At 37.6% G+C, this 18,588-nt stretch overlaps 1 protein-coding gene across 1 annotated transcript; it reads right to left on the bottom strand.

The window, feature by feature from the left end:
• Positions 1-16,172: 16,172 nt before the first annotated feature.
• On the bottom strand, positions 16,173-18,369 carry LOC107466069 (uncharacterized). Its single transcript, XM_052254315.1, has 3 exons — positions 18,285-18,369; positions 17,501-17,866; positions 16,173-16,327 (listed from the first exon to the last, which is right to left on the bottom strand). Exons 1-3 carry the CDS (start codon positions 18,367-18,369, stop codon positions 16,260-16,262), a joined length of 519 nt encoding a protein of 172 aa, XP_052110275.1. The 3' UTR covers positions 16,173-16,259.
• Positions 18,370-18,588: the final 219 nt, after the last annotated feature.

Below are 18,588 nucleotides of genomic sequence, written 5' to 3'. Positions count from 1 at the left end.
TGCTTTTATTATTATTTATTTATTTATATAATGATTTTTTCTTTTGCTGTTTCTTTTGCTTCAAAGATTAAATTTTTGTTTATTTCAGAGAAGTCATAATAATTCTCTAAATTCCTATTCCTTATACATCAACATCCCTTGATTCAAATTCAAATATGCACCGTTCATATCATGCATTCAAAAATCACAGAAAATACCACCACATTTAAGTAAATAAGACTATTCTTATAATTAAATTCAATTTATCATGCAATACATCACTTCTTTTTCTTTTCTTTTTGGATTCAAGTTCAGTGAGTGGTACATGAAACATCTTTTCAGCATTAAAGAAATTAAAAAAACTAGTCCTAGAATTCTAACTAATAAAAGATCATGCAACAAACAAAGAAAAATAGCAGAAAGCCAGAACATAACATAGAAAAAAGAGGGGAGGAATAAAAATGAAAGTAACTCAACCACCTTAGTTATCCTAGCGGTCGCTTTATTCTTCAGGTTATGCTCCTTCGTGAAGATGATTCGCCTCCCTTTTGGTGCCAAAAAACCAATAAGCACAGCGTCCAACAACACCAAACTTAAAGGTTTGCTTGTCCTCAAGCAAATAAGAACTGAAAATAGAAGAGATAAATATTATGAGGACAGAAAAATAAAAGGATAAAAGAATAAGAGAGAATTAGGATTGGGAGAGAGAGAGAAAGTAAACTGGGCGGCACAAGCGACGCGGCCGCGTGGGGCACGCGTTCGCATGATTGCGTTTTAGTTAGTTGACGCGGTCGTGTCGGTCATGCGGTCGCGTGACCCATGTAATGCTTCGGGCGCGAGTGCAGCCTCGCACCTGCACAACTCTCTGTTCAAATTTAAATAATTGCCAAATTTGGGGTGACATGATCGCGTGGGGCATGCGATCGCGTGAGTGGCTTCAGAAGGGAATGACGCGGACGCGTCGGCGACGCGGTCGCGTGATAGGGATTATGCGTCTGGCACCAAGCCAGCACCACTCCAGCACAATATTTGGTTGTGCACTCTTTTTACGTCGAAAATCAGGGCACGCGGCCGCGTGGGTCACACGGTCGCGTGGGAGGCTAATATTCCCACATGACGCGCTCGCGTCGGCGATGCGGTCACGTGGGGCGATTTGTGCCACTGGCACGCCTCCAGCCACGCTCCAGCATGACTCTCTGTTCGTTTTTATTTTCTCCCCTCTCCTTGCGACACGGACGCGTCGCTGATGCAGTCGCGTCGCGTGGCATTTTTTTTATAGCTTGAGGTGTCGGTTCCTGGGAGAACATAGCTGCATGATCAGAAAATTAGTAAGAACTCAATAAAAATAAAATAAATACGAAAAATACTACTACGAAAAACAACTAAGAATGAAAAGAAATGATCATACCACGGTGGGTTGTCTCCCACCAATCACTTTTAGTTAAAGTCCTTAAGTTGGATATGTGGTGAGCTCCTTGTCATGGTGACTTATGCTTGTACTGATCCAAGAATCTCCACCAATGTTTGTAATTCCAATGGCTACCGGGATCCCAAACCAGGCGTATAATGCCTTTGAGCAAATTGAAGCAAGTGACAAGGCCCCAAGAGAGTTTATTATGGGAATGAATTCTAGGGTCCCAAATCTTGCTTTTACGTCTGTCTTCTTATGGATCACCATTATTTCCACCTGGTGGCAAGCAATCTGAATTCTCACAGAGACATCTAAACAACCTTCTAGACCTCTTCAATTGAGCTCTACACCAATCTTTGCACTTCGATTTGGAGCATGCAACCATATTCAAGTGGGAATGTAAGGATTAAGGATAGGAATTTTACCCACTTGAATGTTGTATTGGATGGTGATGGCTTTGGAAGAGGTCTTGCAAGCTCCACTCCCTTGTGTTCTTCCTTGAACTCTTCTACCTCTTTGCAAGCTTCCTCAATTTCAACCTCTTCCTCTTGGTAGCTTTCTTCTAATGCAATCTCTTCTTTATTACTTACCAAGGGCATTGGAGGTTGTGCATCTTCCTCTTCTTCTAATTGCTTGCTTATTTGGCTTATTTGCACTTCCAAGTTTCTTATTGAGGCTCTGGTTTCTTGCATAAAACTTTTCAAGATTGCTTCCAAATCATTGTTCTGTTGGGAATGAGAAGACTGAAACTGGTGGTTATTAGAATTATTCTGTTGAAAAACACCCTGAGAACTATGATTAAAATTTTGTGGCCCCTGAGGTTGCTCTCCCCACTCAAAATTTGGGTGTTGGGTGTTAATAGTTGGAACTTGCATGCCACTCATCTGTTGAGTAAGTAGACTTAATTGCTGAGTCAAAAGCTTGTTCTGGGCAAGAATAGCATTAAGAGTTTCTACTTCCATAACACTCTTCTTCTGAGAAGTCTCAATATCTGATGGTGGCTCTTGACATGGGTAGAAAGATGATGGTTCTTGGTAGTTGGAACATGGAGCACTGAAGTTTCTTTGGTTTTGGCTTTGCCAACCAAAATTTTGATAGTTCCTCCATCCACCATAGTATAAATCACTACTTGGATGTAAGTAGTAACCCATGTGATCTCTTTCCATTATTTTTCCTTAGCATAAAACACCAAAAAGGATTAAACGCACCATGTGGTAAACAGGAAAGCAAAGAAGACAAAACAGAAATATTTTTTTTAGAGAAAAATTACTACGGGGACACCAAACTTAATTTCAAAAATTACCAAAAATATTAGTGCTATTAAATAAGTTTTTTTATTTTTTTTTAAAAAATAAAACTAAATAATAAAGGAAAAGGAAAGGGGAACGAATCAGGGGAAAGGGGTAAATGAAAAGGAAGAAAATAATGTAAAGGAAAAAGAAAAAAAATAACGTTAAAGGAAAAAAAAAGAAAAATACCGTGAAAGATTTTTTTTTTTGAAAATTCAAAGCAAAAATTTTTAAATAAAATTAAAACTAAAACGCCTAATCTAAGAAATCAAACAACTAATAGTTGTTAATCACTATCAATCCCCGGCAACGGCGCCAAAAACTTGGTGCGGTAATTTATAACCCACACTACTAACCGGCAAGTGCACCGGGTCGTATCAAGTAAAACCTTACGTGAGTAAGGGTCGATACCACGAGGATTGATGGATCAAGCAACAATGATTGATTGATTGGCTTAGTTAGGCAAGCAGAAATTGGTTTTGAGATGTTCAAAAGTTTAAGTTCAAATTCAAAATATCAAAAGTATAGACAATTAAATAAATTGGGAATAAAATATTGAGAAAACAGTTAAGGTTTCCGAGTTATCTATTTTTCCAGATTTACTTTTCTTACTAACTATTTTAATTATGTAGGATTTAATTTATGGCAAACTATATGTGACTAGACCCTAATTCCTTAGACCTTTCTAGTCTCCTCTAAAATTTATTAACTGCCAATTCTTTGGTCAATTAATTCCAATTAAAGGGTACATGATCAAATTCCAGTTTGCATGCCACAAAAACTCTAATTACCCAAAGAATAAAAGGATTATATGTCACGTATCCTGTTAAATCCAGATAATTAGAATTTAGGAGAATATGTTTTCATGATGTTGTTCAAGTATAGAGCTTTTCCAAGTTATACAAGAACTCAAATAGAAAGAGGGTCATACTTCCGTTCCACCCAAATTCATAAGATAAAGAACGAAAACAATTCTTAAATATAAATCCAAAACATAAATTAAAATAGAAAAAGTAATAAAATCAATCCATACAAATAGACAGAGCTCCTAACCTTAACAATGGAGGTTTAGTTGCTCATGGAATGTAGAATGTAAATTTGTATAGAATTCTCTAATGGAATCCCTCTAATGTAATGTAATGTATAGAAGAAAAGTCTCCCCTCTTTATAACTAATCCTAGTTAATTTAAAATCTAATATTTTAAATTAAGATAATATCTTTTCCTATAAGATAAGATTTGAATTTAAATTTGAATTAATTAACAGATCTTCAGTTGATGGGTGGGGACCACTTGATTTGTCCATTCTGCAACTTCTAATCTGTATTTTCTGGGCTGGAAAGTAGGTCAAAACAGCCCAGAAATTACCCCCAGCGTTTTCTGTATTATTGCAGATTGCGTAGGTAACGCATCCGCGTTGTCCACGCGCTCGCGTCATTTGTGCATATTCCAGTCCACGCGTTCGTGTCAGGCACGCGATCGCGTCATTGCGATTTCTCCATTCCGCGCGGTCGTGTGAGCCATGCGTCCGCGTCGGTCTTCGCTGGTCATCTCTTTGGTTTCTTCTTTTTCTCTGCAGAAACTTCATCAAATCCCTCCGAATGCTACCTAAAATAAATAAAATTGTTCAAAACTCAAAATAGTATCCATAGTGGCTAAAATATAATTAATTCTAAATTAAACTCAACAATTTAGATGCAAATTCACTAGGAAAAGATAGACAAGATGCTCACGCATCAATAACCATGTTAGAGAGGGTGCAGCTAATCATTCTGGGCAGGAGAGAAGAGTTCTAGGCTCTTACATTAATCCAAACCCAGGAAACTGTGGAAGTAGCATCCTAAAACCAACCATCCATGCCAACAACTTTGAGTTAAAGCCTCAACTCACCACCCTTATTCAAAACAATTGTTCATTTGGAGGTAGTGCCTAGGAGGACCCCAACTAACATCTAACCACATTTGTGAGAATATGTGATACAGTGAAGTCCAATGGGGTCCACCCGAACACCTATAAGCTGTTGTTGTTTCCCTTCTCTCTCAGGGATAAAGCAACAAAGTGGCTAGAATCCTTTCCTAAGGAGAACTTGACAACTTGGGAGGAGCTGGTGAACAAATTCTTGGCAAGATTCTACCCTCCCCAAAGATACAAACATTCAGGCAACAATATGGTGAGACTCTCTATGAAGATGGGAGAGATATAAGGAGATGACAAGAAGATGCCCTCCGGACATGTTCAATGAATGGGTACATCTGCACATTTTCTATGAAGGTCTTTCACAAGAGTCAAAGAAGGCCTTAGACCACTCTTCAGGAGGTTCTCTCAACAAGAAGAAGACAATTGATGAGGCCATTGACATCATAAAAACTGTGACCAACAATAAGTACTTCTTTGCTTCTAATAGAAACTCAAACAGAGGGGTGATGGAGTTGAATCACATGAATGTATTGCTGGCTCAAAATAAGCTGATTACCATGCAATTGGCTGACCTTACCAAGCAGATGGAGAGGAATTAAGCTGCAGCAGTCACTACTCAACCACAAGCTCAAGAAGAGTTCAATACAGAGGAAGGAGGTGATTGGGATCAAGCCAATTATGCTGGAAACTCATCAAGACAACCATATGATCCATACTCCAAAACATATAATCCTGGTTGAAAGAACCACCCAAATTTTGGGTGGAGAAACCAACAAAACCAGAACCAAGATCATAGAACACAAAACTCTAACCAATATAACAATTCTACCTACCAACACCTCAATCAAAGACCATATCAACCCCCACACAACAACTCTTTTTAGCCCCCATATCAAGCACCAAATGGCCAACTTCAACCCCCAAATTCCAACTTACCTTCACCATCAGAGGATAGACTCTCCTGGATTGAGACCTTGCTTGAAAATATATACAAGGAGGTTCAAGACAATAAGGTATTCAAGGATGAAGTAAGGTATAATATAAAGAACCAGGAAGATACCATCAAGAGACTTGAATCTCAAGTAGGATATCTTTCTCAGCAAATTCCTAAGTCTACTAACAACTTTCCAAGTGATACTGAGAAGAACCCTAGAGGAGAGACAAATAAGGTGAGATGGAAAGAATACAAAGTGATCACTCTAAGAGATGAAGAGAATTTGGAGGAAGTTAGCAAGCCATCAGAGCACACTCAGGAAATTCCAAAGGAGAAATAGGAAGAGAAGGAACAAGAACTTGACTCTGCACAAAGAGAGGAGCCAATGGAAAAGGAGATCTTGAAACCCTATGTACCAAAAGCACCATTCTCTCAAAGACTCAAGGGTGGTGAGAAAGGGAAGTCATACTCAAAGTTCCTAGATATGTTTGCATCCCTTCATATAAATATTCCTTTTATTGAAGCCCTCCAACAGATGCCTTCATATATCATGTGCATGAAGGAGTTGCTGACCAAGAAAAATTCATTAAAGGGTGGACAAATAGTAGTGATGAATAAGGAATACAGTGCTCTCATCCAAAAAGACTCGCCTACAAAGAAGAAGGATCCAGGGAGTTTCACATCCTTTGTACCATAGGAGACACAATGATTGACAGAGAATTCTGTGATTTGGGAGCGAGCATCAATCTAATGCCTCTGTCTCTCATGAAGAAGCTTCAAATTAATGAGTTAAAATCCACAGATGTAATCATCCAATTGGCTGACAAGACTCAGAAACAAGCAATATGAGTGGTTGAAAAAACGTACTAGTGAAGGTTGGGAAGTACTTCCTCCCTATAGATTTCATTGTTCTTGAGATGGAAGAGAGCTATCTCCATCCAATCATTCTGGGGAGACCATTCTTAGCCATAGCCAGAGCACTCATAGATGCTGAGCAAGGGGAGTTGGTATTAAGGATACATGATGAACAACTCACCTTTCATGTCTTCAAGCCCTCTCATGAAGCTGAACAAGAAAACAAAGAGCTGAAGGACAAGCACAATGAAGTAATTTTAAAGCAAACAAACAGTGAGCCATAAGTAGAGCATCTGAAGACCTCCCTGGTAAAAAAATAAGAAGTTCAAATGATACAACAACCAAGGAAGCCCAAGGTGTAGCTGGAACCACAAAATTCAAAGAAGACAATCAACAAAGATCCTTCTAACACAAGAATCATCAAAGCACTACTTGAAGAAGAAAAAAGAATTGGGAAGAAGATACCAAGGAGATGGAGGAACAAAAAGATCCCTACAGAGGACTTTTTCTCAGGGGATCAAGTGATCTTAGGCCACTACTCACTAATCCCATCTCATCTTCCTACCATTCCATCTCAGCTGCCTCAGGTGTACACAATAAATAGAATCCTCTCTTTGGAGCATGTAGAGATTCTAAAACAAGCAACTGGAGATAGATTCACGGTGAGAGGAGGAGATCTGAGGCACTACCAACCACCCTGACAAAGGCCAACCATCAAGCTAATGATGTTAAAGAAGCGCTTCATGAGAGGCAACCCATGCTCTATATCCCTTTAGTTTATACTTTTGATAGCAGCTAATAAAGCATTACTCATGAACTTCAATTCAAACTTGACAAGCATTCAAATGAATTGTTGTGTGTAGCATATAGTGAACAACAAGTTTAGTGTGCAAGCCACACTAAGAGGATATATGAGAATCATATCATGAATATCTTAGGAGCCTTGATCGATTCTTCTTGCACCACATGATCACAAACTAAGTTTGGTGTCACTAATGTTGCATACATAACTCTTAAGAAGTTCGTTTTGATTTGAATTCATAAGTAACACTTAGTTTGTTTTAGTTGGTTTTGGAATAAAAGTTTAAAAAGTAGTTAGTCACACCTTCACTTTGCCACCACATATAGACTTAGCTTTTTCTTTCTTTTATTGTTTATATAGGGAAATGAAGGAATGAATAGGTGGCATTAATAAGACAAGCCAAGGAGGGTAGTTCGACCACCACATGAAGGAACTAGACACATGCCTTTAAAGAGAGTTCGTTGGGAAGTGTTGCCATGTAAGCATTGAAGGAATCAATGTGTCATAACCCCTACCCTTGAAGACCGAACCCAACCACCTCATAAAGTGGTGATTCTTGTGCTCACATGACTTTACACCCCCACCATCCATTCTCAACCTACAAGATTAATCTATACCCTTCAATTGCCCACCACCCTCCACATAAATAGCTTTCACAATTGTAACCGAACCCATAACCTTCCACTTTCCAAGTCTCATTCTACCACAACAAATCTTTACACTTCTTGCTCTCAGATAACCCTCTTATCCATATCCACACTTCCTCTTTCACTTAGTACTCTTAATCAACCATCTAGCCCCTTTCTCAAGTCAAAACTTTCCACACTTACATCTCCTCTAGCTCGGTAATCAACCATGAAAGCCTCAAGCTCTAAGAGACGAAAGGAAAAAGAACCAGTGGAAAACATCCTTTTTGATGAAAGGAGGTTCAAATCTGCGTTTCATGAAAGCCAACTTGAGTGGATGGAACCAAAGAAAATATTGTCGGAGCTTGCTTTTCAATTCAATGGTGATGAATGCCCAGAGATTAAAGAGAAAATTGAAAGAAGGAGGTGGCAAGAGCTCACGAATCCAGTCATAAAAATAAATGCAAATCTCATTAAGGAGTTCTACACCAATGTAGTGAGGGAAGACACTACCAAGGCTCCTACTGTCAAAAGCTATGTGAGCGGGAAAGAGATCAACTTCAGCCCCAATGGTATAATGAAGGTTCTTCAATTAAGATCAAGGCCCTTTGAAGAGGCTAGCTACCAATCAAGAATGTGCAATGACCCTGATTATCAAGAGATTATAAACGATATATGTGTTGTAGGGGCTGATTGGGTGAGGTACTCAGACCAAAAACCAAGGTATATTAGAAGAGGAGACCTCATCCCTAAAGCCAAGGGATGGTTTGAACTTGTGAGAATGTCTATCTTCCCTGCCTCAAACAACTCAGAAGTTAACATTGCTCTAGCTACCACGGTACACTGCATAATAAGGGTGGAGACATCAATGTCTATGAAATTATAGCTGAAGGAATCTAAGAAATTGCTGAGAAAAATGACCCGGAAGCTTGGTTGGGGTATCCGAGCACCATCCTAAAACTATGTATGAAAGCCAAAGTGGCTTTTGAGGATGCCAACCCTATATGGCTAAACCCTGGGAGACCAATCACGCCTCAGTATATGAACTATGTCGCGCCCGCTCAACAGCTAAGAAGACCTCAGAGAAGGAAGATGGTGCTTCAAGAAGAAGCACAACAAGAAGAACAACAACAAGAAGAACCTCATCCAGACGTGTAACACAATCCAGCCACCATGGACATGAGTCACCTCCAAGGAGGTATTCAATATCTAACAAGGCGATATATGGACGGGCTAAATCACCAAACGGAGTTGCATAGGTAACAAATGGAACAACAAGTGGAGCACTACTCTCAACTATCTCAAGCTATCAACCAAGTGGCTGAAAGACAAGAGCATCAAGAAAAGCGGATTCAAGAACTCAACCAACGTCAAATAGCTCAAATGAAGGTGTTCAATGAGTTTAATATGCTTAATGAAGGAAGGCAAATGAACAGGGTTGATCATGGCATTAACACTCAGGCTAAGCTCAACTACTTAACTGGGTACATGCCTAATTTGCATTCTACAATCCCAACCTATGATGTTGTTTATGAGGAGTTAAAAGAGAAGGAAGAAGAAAGGGCAAAGCACCATGAAGAGGCTTTGAGAAGAAGGATGGAGAAGGCTGAATTCTGAAAAAAGTTGCATAAAAAGCAAAAAAAAGAAAAGGAAAAAACAACAAGGAGAAGCACATCAAAGAATAAAAGATGGTGAAGTTCTTTTCTTTTAAGTTTTAAATAAGGAAAATCATGTATGAAATAGAACATGCTTCCATAGTAGCTTAGGAATTACAATTCTGTTTTTACATTTCATTTCTTTAGTTTATCTTTTACTTGCTAGCTAGTTGCTTAGGCCACTGCACTAATATTTATGATTGTATGCTTGTTTCTTAAGATCAATAAAAGAGAATGTTATGAAAAACAAGAGTGGAGTCCAATGTTATAGAATAAAGTCCCAATGTCTGTGGTGGTGGTTGACTAGCTAAGTTGGTTCATCAATAAGGTACAAGACTAAATGTGTTTCTGGAACCATAAGCTTGAAATGCATTCTATGAGACTTAGCAAAATAACAAGATCCCAAAAAGAGAAAAAGAGAAAGAAATAAGGCTAGGCACCAATATTTTGAACCTTGAGGCATGTGTCTGTGGTGTTTTTGTGCAAGGATCTGCTTGGATGAGTAAGTTCTTAGGAGTGCTTCACCACTTGATAACTTGGGTTAACTAATCCGGGATTATCAACTAAAAATCCACTATTAAGAGCAACCTTGCTGCAAAACATTTAGCAGTCCAAAGAGGTGCTGGAGACCAAAGTCTCAAGAAAGAAATAACAAACCATGTGCCTGTGGTGTGTATGTGTGGAGGAGAGACTTGAATGAGTAAGTCCTTAAGGGTGCTTCAACACCTAGCACCTTGAACCAACTGGTTTGGGAGTGTTGGCTGAAAACTTATCATAAAGAGTTGCCTCAACACAGAGCACTTAGCTAAAGAAAGCAATAAGCTCTAAAGAGAAAAAGAAAACAAAAGCAAGGCTAAAACAAGGGTCAATGAATAAATGTCTCATAGAGGGCAACAGAGTGAGTGTTCAAGAACATGTTAGAGCCTAGAGACCAGCAAGAACATGAACCTAAGTTGCTATGCATGAAACCCCATGAACCAAGGATTTGAATTCTCTGAATAAGGACCTATACATCTTGTATTTTCATTTATTCTTCTTATGATCTACCACTTGCTTGAGGACAAGCAAGATCTAAGTTTGGTGTTGTGATGGCAGGGCATCTTGGCTAGTTTTACTAGCCTTTTCTTTATGTATTTTAGGTAGTTTCATACATTTTCTTAAGCAATAAGCAAGCATTTAGGTAAATATGCACTTACATCTTGATTCAAGAAAACATTGTGAATTTTACATGAATAGAGAGATTGCATTGCCAAGGAATTGGGATCTAATCTCCTAAGATTACCAAGAGATCAATGAATGCATTGATTGAGAAAGAGATGAGAATGAACTTGATCCGGAGGATTACAATATCTCCTAAGCCCAATGAGCTTCCCCAATTCTGATCTTACCCATTCTCTTTAATTTTTTCTATTTACTTTGATGCTCAATCATCCCCACTCCCATTTAATTTCCTGCGATTTACTTTCTGCAATTTAATTTCTTCCATTTACTTTCAGCACTTTACATTTCTTGTTATTTACTTTCCCGCAATTTAATTTCTGCTAATTCTCAATTCAAATCTGCTTAGCTCAACTAGAACACCCCTCTAATTAAAGTTGCTCAACCAATCAATCCCTGTGGGATTCGACCTCACTTTATTGTGAGTTTTTACTTGACAACAATTCGGTATACTTGCCGAGGGAAATTTTGTAGAGATACAAGATTTCTAGCATTACCTATTACTCTCCCTGTTGTCGCAAAGCCTAAACACTAACTAGAAGGATATTAAACAAGTGTTATGGACATTTATAAAGCTAGAGGTATGCTTAAAAACCCAAAAAAGCAATTTCAGCAAAATAAGGTGTCATGCGTATGCATGTCCGTGTCCACGTACGCATGAGTGTTAAAATAGTATTGTTGCATATGCATGCACCATCTGCATATGCGAGTGTATGGGGCAGAGATGGGTGCCCATGTACGCATGCCCTCGGTCACGTACGCATGAGTGTAAAAAGGGCATTTTCGCGTACACATGCCAGTGCCGCGTACGCATGAATACTGGCAGAGGCCCAGGCTTGCGTACGCATGGTACTGTCTACGTACGCATATCTCAGTTTTTCAAAAAAAGCTGCTTATTTAGTTTTTTACACCAAACTTCAAACGCGCCTAACGTTTTTGTAAAAATTAATTTTTTATCCGTTCTTCAAATGACATAAACTACTTGGATCCAATTTTTATTCAATCATAAAATTTAGGGGTCCAAAAACCAAGTTATGGCCCGTTGAAGTTTGTAAAAAAATAGGTTTTTACCGAAATTTGCAAAGTCCTCTAATTTTCAAAACACTCAAACCAAAACACAATGTTACCATACTAAATCAATACCCAAAACACTCCTCAATAATTTCTCAAGCATTCAAACACCTAAATCACTCATTTCCCACCTTATCAACTTATTCAACAATTTCTAATCCAACCTAAACCACATCAATACTCATTAATTTCCATTAACCTTTATCAACACCAATGTTTATCATTCATAATTCCAACAATCATCAATTTTCCACATATCAAACCTCCTCATTCATCACAATAGCTAATTAGTTCAATTAATCAATCTAGCAATCCTTTCAATCCAAAATTTTCATTTACATGCACATATCAAATTTTTCATTTAATCACATTATCGTCAATCATCATAACAAGCTCAAGCATACACATTCACATCCGCACCAACCAAGCTACATTTACAATACTCAACAATAATTCATGCAATTCAATCCTATCTTAAGGTCCACTAGTCTAAGTTTCATACAAGATTATATATTAACTAAAGAAAACTGAAACCATACCTTGGCCGATTTTTTTCCAAGCACAAAACACCAAAAAGCCTCTTCCATAACCTTTTTGGTGAATAGTGTTTTTCCTCTCTTCCCTTCTCCTCAATTCAGTTTCCCTAACCCTTCTTTGTGATGAAATGAGGCCAAATTACTATGCCTCAAGGCTTATATATGTTGGGCTTGGGCCCGGTCCAACCAGTTTGATTTTTTGGTTCGTTTGCACCAACCTCGGGCCAAAACTTTTAAAATAAGTGACCGTTTTTCAATTCAAAATATTTTTCTAAGTATTTCTGTAGTTTTTATTTTCTCACACATAGTACCAAACTGACTTAAGCCAATACTGTTGGCTAAATTATTGGTACGCATTTTTATGCATTTTTCGCAGAAAATTAGATTTTTCCTCTCCGAAAAATCTGTTGAGTCCAAATCTCACCATTAAATTTTCAAATTAATATTTCTAAATATTTTAAACTATTTTAGACAATTAAATTATTATTTTGTTTCCAATTAAACGGCTTAAATTTTCGGTTCTTACACAAACCATAAATAAATAAAATACAACCTGTTTCTCAGTAATTCAACCTCTAAGAGGTATATACAAGAATACATATGTTAAAAGTGGAAAAAATACTACATAGGTCATTAAACCCAAAAGTAAAGTCTTCGCTTCATCAAGAGTCCAGCACATTCAGCAAAGTGCATCACGTCCTGTATTTATAACTCAAAAACGGGTGAGAACATCATCCTTTCGAGTTCCCAGTAAGGGTAATAGTTCCATATAGAGATAATGTAAAACTACCCGAACCCACCAGGCAATCCTATACTTAGAGAACCAAAAGTTTAAGCTTAGGATCCTTTCTAAACCAAATAGGGTAATCAGAAACTAAATCTCAGCTAATTAGTAATCTCAGATTTTCAATTATCTCTCAATATAAGTCAATGATTCTCCCAGTATCACGATAGTTCAGTTTCATTTATTCAGTATCATTTCTTCTCAATACAAGTCATTAATCTTACCAACGTTCTCAATTTTTAACCTGGAGCAAGTGGGACAAGGCCACGACCCTTCGTCTACCCAGGTAACTCAATTATCAGTTAAACTTATTTTTAATTATCCAGTCATTCCATCATTTTTATCGCATCAATAATCAACCTTCAACGTCACCACGGCTAGCATGAGGGATCTCTCAGTTATGCAAACACAGACAAGCCAATACAGGAAATACACAAATAAGGAGAACATATACATCAATAAGATCAAATAGCATATTGGTACAATTAGTCAAGAAGGCAAACCAAATACAAGATACACACCAAAACAATACACATAAATGCAAATGATTCATGTCTATCCTACTGGCCAATGAGCTAATATGTTGGTTATATAGCCAAACCCGACATGTCTGGTAGCTAACCCGGACATTGTCTCTCTGTTGCGCTTTAATATCTTAGCACATCGGTTGGCCATTAGAGGGAATATATGCCCTGTCACCATTAGAGGAAATATGTGTCCTATCACCATTAGAGAAAATATGTGCCATGTCACTATTAGAGGGAATATGTGCCCTATGATGCAGAATTTAGAGTCCGCAAACTAACCGACAAGTGCACTGGGTCCTACCAAGCAATACCTCAGGTGAGTGAGGGTCGATCCCATGAGGAATGATGGATCAAGCAACAATAATTGAGTGATTTACTTAGTTAGACAAGTAGAAAATGATGTTTTGAGAATTTAATTGCATTAAATAGTAAATTCAGAGAATTGGAAGGCAAACAGTAAACTTTGGTGTGAAAACTATGAGAGAAAACAGTTAAGGTTTCAGAGTTGTTAATTTTTTGGATTTCTATTTCTTACCAACTATTTTAATCATCCAAGTTCAATTTATGGCAAACTATATTTGACTAAACCATAATTCCTTAGTAATTTAGTCTCCTCTAACTTAGTTAATCGCCAATTCCTTGGTCACTTAATTTCGATTAGAGGTTTAAGTCCAGTTCTAGTTTATTAACTACAAAAACCCGAATTAGCCAAATATAAGAGAATTATATGTCATGTATCCCGTTAAGTCCATATAATTAGTGTTTAGGAGGAATTGCTTTTAAGCTATTGTTCAAGTAAATTAATTTTCTAAGATTTAACAAGAACTCAAATAGAACAATGGTTATTCTTCTGATATACACAAATCTCTAAGATGAAGAACGAAAACAAATCCTTGAAATTAAAATCAATACATTAGTCAAAATAGAATGGCAGTAGTATTAATCCATAGAATGAATAGAGCTTCTAACATTAATAGGGGAGGTTTAGTTGCTCATGGAGAAAGTAAACCCTAGCTGAGAAAAAGTGTGTAATTTTGAAAAGTGCAGAAGAGGAGAAGAAGAAACCCAGGCCAAGATCTCTTCTCCTTTTATATATAATCCTAATTAATGTAAAATATATTTTCTAAAACTAAATAATATCTATTCTAATTGTAAATAAAATAAAGTTTTAATAAAAAATCTCTAAAGATCACGTTGCTGGCTTCATAGAGACGTGGGGACTACCCTAAAATCTGAAGCTGGTGCCAAACTTAGGCTGCCTGTCCACGAAGGTTTGAACTGCATCTTCTGTCTTGGATCGTCAAGTGGTTCTTGGGGAATTTGATCAATAGACTCAGTTTTCATGCAATTCCCCTCTTCATTGGAGTGATGTGTGGCTTTGAAGACACGGAAAACCAAATCATCATGGTGGATTCTCAGTATTAATTCATATTTTCCCAAATCAATGAGAGATCTTCTAGTGGCTAAGAATGGTCATCCTAGAATGATAGAGAAGTTGTCATCCTCTTCCATGTCATGTATCACAAAACCTGCTGGGAGGAAGAACTTTTCCACCTTGACCAATACATTCTCAACTGGTCTGCCTTACAGATTTATCCACTAATTGGAGAGCTATTCTTGTGGGTTTCACCTCTTGAATTTGTAGCTTTTTCATCGTAGAGAGTGGCATCAAGTTGATGCTCACCCCCAAGTCACATAATGCTCCTTTAAAGTTTTTGTTTCCAATAGTACATGGAATTTAGAAACTGCCAGGATCTGGCTTCTTACTCGACAGATTTCTCTGAATAATTGCACTGTACTCTCTGGTTAGTACCACTGTTTGGTCTCCCTTCAAAGATATTTCCTCATATAATAACTCCTTTAGGAAGTTAATATACATATGCATTTTCTCAGGGACTTCTATGAAAGGAGTGTTGATATGTAGTGTCTTGATTACCTCCAAGATCTTGAGGCATTACCCTTTCTTGTGTTCTTCTTGAGGCCTTTGAGGAGGTGAGACTCTTTGGTTGTACTTGGCCACTGAAGTCTCCACCTTGGGTTGTTCAATCATTGTGTGCGCAGAGAGAGGGAGAGAGGGCTTCTCAAGGTCTCTGGCTTCCTTCACACTTTCTCCAGCTGGCTCCTCCTCACTAGAGAATTGAGTCTCCATCTCTTTTTCACTTATCACATAGATGGGCTTACATTTTTCTCTTGGATTTGAAATTGTATCACTGAACAATATATTAGGAGGCCTCTCAACATTTTTCTTGCTCAATTATCCCATTTGCACTTCCAAGTTTCGAATTGAGGCTCTAGTTTCCTGTATGAAACTATGAGTGGTCTTGTAGAGTTCTGCTTATGGTGCTTCCAATACTGAGGTACGCATTGAACCCGCCCCACTTCTACCCGCGAGTAGTAAAATGTTAAACCCGAACCTGCCCCTGCGGGTACCCGCCCCACCCCTACCCGCCCCTATAAAAATTAAATATTTTAATTTTAACATATTCATATTTAAATTAAGACAAAAAATTTAAAATTCATAAATAAATTAAAATACAAACATGAAATTCATACAATGTCATTAGCTCAAATAACTTGAAATTAAAAAAAAAGTGTTAGATCACTACAAACATAACACCATAATAAAGAAATTACAATATTAGATATAAAGGAATCTTCAACCCTTATTCTTGATCACTTTCAACATCTTCATCATCATAAAAGTTTGCAAATCAAAATTTAAACCTGAAAATCAAAAGATGTAACAATTAGCAAATTAATTGGTACTATGTAAGAGAGGCCAGCAGAAAATGTGCTCAGAGGAAGAGAAATTATGAACAGGTAGATAATACAATATAAAAATGTGCATTATCTTGATTGATATATATCTCCAAAACTTGAATTTCAATTTATAAACAAAACTGTTAATTTTATTAGGAAGCATTCCAAGAGCTCGAAGGATCCGTGGCAAAGCTTAGAACTGAAGTCCAATTGCTTATTTAGATTTATAATTTAGAGATTACTTTTATTAAATTCAAAATTTATTTGGTAATAGTAGCTAAACTACGTGAATATGATTTGATAATTCATCACTCAACTTTTATAATTAAGAGATTAGGAAAGTGAATCATAATGACCACGAAAGAATTGTCAATACCCTTTTATTTCTTTAGATAGATATAACTGAAATACTGATTTTTTATAACATGGATAGGAATAAATTTACAAGATGCATGGAATGGAATTATCAGCAAAATTTGTTGATCAGTTCTGCACTTCTGCTGTTTAATTAGTGTAGTAAAATTGCACAAAAATCACACAAGTTTTAGGCAAAATTTAGCCAAATTTATTCAACCAAAAACTACAACATACCAAAACAGATAAACAAAGTTCATAACATAATTAACACTAAACTTATTACTCTGGCCTTTGTTCTTAACAGAAAAAATAGAACAGTCTTTGATTTTCTTCATAATTATAACACCTTGATCATATTCCCTTTCATAAACCAAGTCACTCTAATCTTGAAGAGTCCATTCACTACTCAATGACAATTACAAAATCAGAATAAAATCAGAATAAATCACTTCTTCTTCTCCATATAACCAATCATCAAAGAAGCCAAAACAACTTCAATTTTACAAGCTTTAGCCTAACAAAGTCTGACAAATTGAGCCAACAAACATATTCTTTCCTGAATTTTCCATGGACTGAATTTTACAAGAAAAAGAGCTACACAATGCAGGAATCTACCAGTCACCAGAGCGAGAAATTAATTTTTTGAAATCAAAATTAATTTTAGTTTTATCTTAACTATTTTAACATAAAACATAAATCATAAATCATAAAAATTAAATTAAAAAAAACTGAACATGCACATCAGCGCTAAGTATTGAGTGAGAAGTGCTTAGTGCTTACCAGTCACCAGAGAGACGACAACGGAGGAAGGAGGGACGACAAGGTGAGCACAGACCAAAGACCGCAGATTGGAGAGGCGAGTCGGCGAGGACAGTGACGGCGAGAAGTGGGAGCGACGCCGACGTGAACTCTGTGAGCGACAGCGGCGAGGCGACCGAGATGAATGAGGACGGTTGGTGTCTTGGTGAGCGACGGCAAACGATCGGACGAGCTGTGACGGCGACTTACTGGCGCAGCTGAGCAGAGGATGTGGTCCTTGACAGCCTTGGAGAATTGGAGAAGAGCTGAAGGCCTGAAGCCTCAAGCCTGAAGGAGTGAAGAGTGAGTGAGTGAGTGACGAAGTGAGCCTCAGAGTTTGCCTAATGCCTAGGGTTGAGATTTCTGCGGGTCGGGTTTAAACCCGCCCCGACCGGATAGGGGCGGGTCGGGTACCCGTGGGTTCGGGTATTGCTGCCACCCCTAGTCGGATTGTGTGATTGAAAGGATTGATGTTGCTAGTTGAAAGGATTTTGCTGGTTGAACTGGTTTTGGTAGGGGTTGTTATTGTTGAAGTTAGATTGCTTTTGATTCTGATTTTGATTTCCTGAGCCAAGGTTTGGGTGATTTCTCTATTTTGGATTATATGTCTTGGAAAAGAAATCATTATTAGCTGGTCTTTGAAGAATTACCCATGTAATTAACTTACTCAGGGAGGGTTTCTTATAACCAAAACTTCCAAATTGAGACACTCCACCACTCATATCAAAAGAAGGATCTTAGGTAGCAATAGATGACACTTGCATACCTCCCAAATGTTGAGTGATGGCAATAATTTGTTGAGACATGGCCTTGTTCTGAGCCAAAATAGCATCCAAACCATCCAACTCCATGACACCTTTCTTTATGGTTCTCTCTGAAGAATACAAATACTAATTATTGGCCACCATTTCTATCAAATCCAAGGCCTCATCCATGGTCTTCATGTGCAAAGAATCTTATGTAGAATTATCCAAAGAAAGTTTCGAAGTCGAAGTGATACCATCATAGAAAATCTGTAATTGTACCCAATCCGCAAACATGTTCGGAGAGCACTTTCTCACTATAGCTTT

This window comes from Arachis duranensis, chromosome 9 (assembly GCF_000817695.3).
Source record: "Arachis duranensis cultivar V14167 chromosome 9, aradu.V14167.gnm2.J7QH, whole genome shotgun sequence".
Taxonomy (NCBI): Eukaryota; Viridiplantae; Streptophyta; class Magnoliopsida; order Fabales; family Fabaceae; genus Arachis; species Arachis duranensis.
The sequence above is the reverse complement of the archived record's forward strand: the minus strand, read 5'-3'. Positions and strand labels throughout refer to the sequence as shown.

Excerpts from the sequence above, each read along its gene's own strand:
- LOC107466069 (XM_052254315.1), bottom strand. The coding sequence starts at position 18,369 with ATGGAGTTGGATGGTTTGGATGCTATTTTGGCTCAGAACAAGGCCATG. Across the intron at positions 17,867-18,284 it reads CATCACTCAACATTTGGGAG|GCATTAGGCAAACTCTGAGG; the intron begins GTATGCAAGTGT and ends TCTCAACCCTAG. Across the intron at positions 16,328-17,500 it reads TGTCGTCTCTCTGGTGACTG|GTTTAAATTTTGATTTGCAA; the intron begins GTAAGCACTAAG and ends TTTGATTTTCAG.